Here is a 3,586-nt window from a genome sequence, read left to right as displayed (position 1 = left end):
TGGATTTGAGGGAGACATTAACACTGGAGGAGGAAGTGCCATCCAGGCCATCATGCACTTCAACTACAGGTGACACATGCAGTGTATAGTGTGTGTATAGTGTGTGTGTAGTGTGTGTGTAGTGTGTATAGTGTGTATGTATAGTGTGTATGTATAGTGTGTATGTATAGTGTGTATATTGTGTGTGTATAGTGTACAGTGTGTGTATAGTGTGTTTATAGTGTGTACAGTGTGTGTATAGTGTGTGTGTACAGTGTGTGTGTGTGTAGTGTGTATAGTGTTGAGAGACTTGTGTTGTTGTTCTCTCACTTTTTCTGCACTGTTCTTGGTGTTGATGTTTTTAGAACGATGACCAGAGGAGATCACTCCATCGTGTCCCAGCTGAAGAAAGAGAGTAAGTGTTGAATGTTTGTGTTGATTTGTGACGTGATGTCACTCTCACTTACACACACACTTTAATAAAGTGATTATTTCTGATGTAAACTGTCAGTAACTGAGTTGTTCTCCATGTGAACATGGATCAGAATTGTAAAGCAGTGAAAGGAGAAGTTCATCTTATGAAAGCTGTGGTGTTGATGCTGAAACCCAACCGTCCACTTGTTCATCAGTGACACGAGCGATTTCTGCAGTGTGACACTCATTAAATCTCATCATTGTTACTGATGAACTCTGAGGTCTGTTTTAGTCCTACAGTGACACCTGGTGGCTGTTTTACACTGCAGCTTCTCTGAGAATCATGTGTATAACAGGGCGAACTGTGTGTGTGTGTGTGTGTGTGTGTGTGTGTGTGTGTGTGAGACCTGTCCACAGCTCTGTGTCTGTGGTGTTCAGCTGAATTCACTCCTCACCTCCTGAACTTATTTAAACACTATAACACTGATATTGGGAAATAAATGTACAGCCTTATTTCCTGTTGAGGAGTTGCTTCACTTCCTGTGTTCTCTGCATCAGTTACATCATGAGTGAGATCTCCATCAGTAATATTTCAGCCTTGCATTATTAACATTTTTGTCAGAATCTGAGATGAATAATAAAAATCTAAAGCAGAACTAAAGGCCACGACCTCGACTCGACTCTTATTTGGGAAAAAAAAGAACTTTTATCATGCTTATGTGAAAGTGGCTCATTTTCATCTCTCTCTTTCTCTCTCTCTCTCTCTCTTTCTCTCTCTCTCTCCCCCCCTCTCTCCCTCCCCCCAGTGGGGGATCAGTGGATGAACTACATCTCGTTCGGAGGATTGAGGACTCACGCTGAACTGGAGGGGAAGCTGGTGACGGAGTTGATCTACGTCCACAGTAAAATGCTAATTGCAGACGACAACACGGTGATCATTGGTGAGTGAGCTGCTCGTCTCAGTGATGTCTGTTTTACTGCATTATTATTAAATGCTATTGTACAGTGTGCCGTGTTTAAAGCCCTGAGTGTGAGCAGGATCGGTGACTCAGCTGCTCCTCCTGGTGATTTATTACCGCCACCTGCTTCAGTACCATTATATAATATTATAATATTACTATACAACAGTTTAGCAGAAAAAGATTTACATCATTAAAATGAAAAGTTTGTTGTTGACAGTCTGTACAGTGAGATGTGATAATAAAGAGCAAAGAAACATGTCCTCAAATATCAGTTTGGTTTATTAAGCAAATATTTCCGACAGTCTGATCTGATCGTTTTAATCCAACTCGCTCCTCGTGTCTGTCGTCAGGTTCGGCGAACATTAATGACCGCAGTATGCTGGGGAAGAGAGACAGTGAAGTGGCTGTTGTTTTCCAGGATACAGAGACCGAGACATCTGTCATGGATGGACAGGAATATCAGGCAGGACGTTTTGGACTCCAACTCCGTCTGGAGTGTTTTAGGTGACTGTGATTATTTTTGTGGAGACCAGGAATGAGAGCTGTAGAACATCTGGGGAAATGATTTAAGAGTTTATAGTGTTTATATTGTGTGTTCCTTCATCTCCTGCTGGATCTCACAGTGGGACACTTTGTACTCTAGAAGCACAGAGAAATGCATTTAGACTTCATGGCTTTTCCTTTGGTTTCATTCCTGTGTATTTCTGAGCAGGACGATCCTCGGCGCTCACACAGACACCAGCATCAACATCTCAGACCCCATCAGTGACCATTTCTACAAGGAGGTGTGGCTGACCACTGCAGCTCGCAACGCCTCCATCTACCAGAAGGTCAGCTGCATCCTTTATTTATTTAGAATTTAATTATATATATATTTTTAATAAAGTTCTGAATATAAAGAGTGGAGTCAGATGAGTGTATTTATAATACTTATAAAGGGGGTAAAAACTTTTAAAAAGTTCATTGTTAATAAAACACATAATACTATCTACATGTAAAGGAACTAACTTTGATGTTATGAAAGCTCTTCATGTTCTTCGTATGTGTGTGTGTGTGTGTGTGTGTGTGTGTGTGTGTGTGTGTGTGTGTGCTTGTACATAATGTCACTTGTGAACTGTAGCAGAAATCTCTATGATGGTGTAATGTATGACGATGAACCAGATATTGTCACATCTCCTGCATCTAACGTTTCTCCACATCTGCAGGTGTTCCGCTGTTTGCCGTCCAGTGACGTGAGGACGATCCTGGAGCTGGAAGGATATCTGTCCAAGCCAAGTCTGGATAAAGACGATCCTCTAAAAGCTCAGGAAGAACTTAAGAAGATCCGAGGATTCCTCGTCCAGTTCCCTCTTTACTTTTTAAGCGACCAGCACCTTCTCCCACCCATCGGTTCTAAGGAGGCCATGGTACCCATGGAGGTGTGGACCTGAGAGACCTGAGGTTCCTCCTGCAGAAGTTTATCTCAGGATCTCAGGGGGCTTGTTGACTGGTGATCTGAGGTTTCACCCTGTGGAATGATTTTCCTTTCTAACACTAAGGCTATGAGACACACAGAGACAAGCCTTTTATCTCCTCAGTATCTTCACACATTCCACAAAATACATGTTGACTTGTTGCTCGTGTCTCTCGGCCTTTTTTCTCTACAGGTTATTAAATACAAAGTGCCAAATGTGAGGATCTTCGTTCACACAATGTTGGCTGTAAATTCACCGTATTTGTGGGCGTGGCTTTGTACATCGCTTATTTAAAGTATTTTATTTGTCACAAACACAATCACACACAACATGATGGTCGACTCGACTGCACAGAAACTTCTGCACTATTTAACTCTTCTTCATGTAATGAGCGCTGGACAGTCAGGACTAACCTGTGAAGTGCATCGGAAAGATTCCAATAACAAAACTTACACACACACACACACACACACACTCATACATACACACACACACACACACACACACGTACTTGTATACAGACACACACATATACACACACACACACTCGTACTCATACACACGCACTCGTACTCATATACACACACAAACACTCATACTCATACACACACACACACACACACACACGCATACACACTCATACTCATACGCACACACACTCATACTCATACACACACACTCATACACACACACACACATACACACACCCACTCATACTCACACACACACTCATACTCACACACACACACACACATACACACACAAACACTCATACAC

At 42.1% G+C, this 3,586-nt stretch overlaps 1 protein-coding gene across 5 annotated transcripts in view; it reads left to right on the top strand.

Annotated features, from left to right (window-relative positions):
• The window catches only part of pld1b (phospholipase D1b), a 25,663-nt gene extending 22,599 nt beyond the window's left edge, over window positions 1–3,064 (top strand). For 3 of the 5 annotated variants that reach the window (XM_027173809.2, XM_027173810.2, XM_027173811.2), the window contains 6 exons: window positions 1–69; window positions 345–394; window positions 1,200–1,334; window positions 1,706–1,859; window positions 2,068–2,185; window positions 2,561–3,064. The exon at window positions 1–69 is cut by the window's left edge and continues 45 nt beyond it. In XM_027173809.2, the coding sequence (XP_027029610.1) occupies window positions 1–69; window positions 345–394; window positions 1,200–1,334; window positions 1,706–1,859; window positions 2,068–2,185; window positions 2,561–2,785 (751 nt within the window). In that variant the 3' untranslated portion in view covers window positions 2,786–3,064. The other 2 variants (XR_007139454.1, XM_047808416.1) reach the window with 2 other exon arrangements.
• Window positions 3,065–3,586: the final 522 nt, after the last annotated feature.

This window comes from Tachysurus fulvidraco, chromosome 25 (assembly GCF_022655615.1).
Source record: "Tachysurus fulvidraco isolate hzauxx_2018 chromosome 25, HZAU_PFXX_2.0, whole genome shotgun sequence".
Lineage (NCBI taxonomy): Eukaryota > Metazoa > Chordata > Actinopteri > Siluriformes > Bagridae > Tachysurus > Tachysurus fulvidraco.
This window is presented reverse-complemented; position numbering and strand designations above follow the sequence as displayed.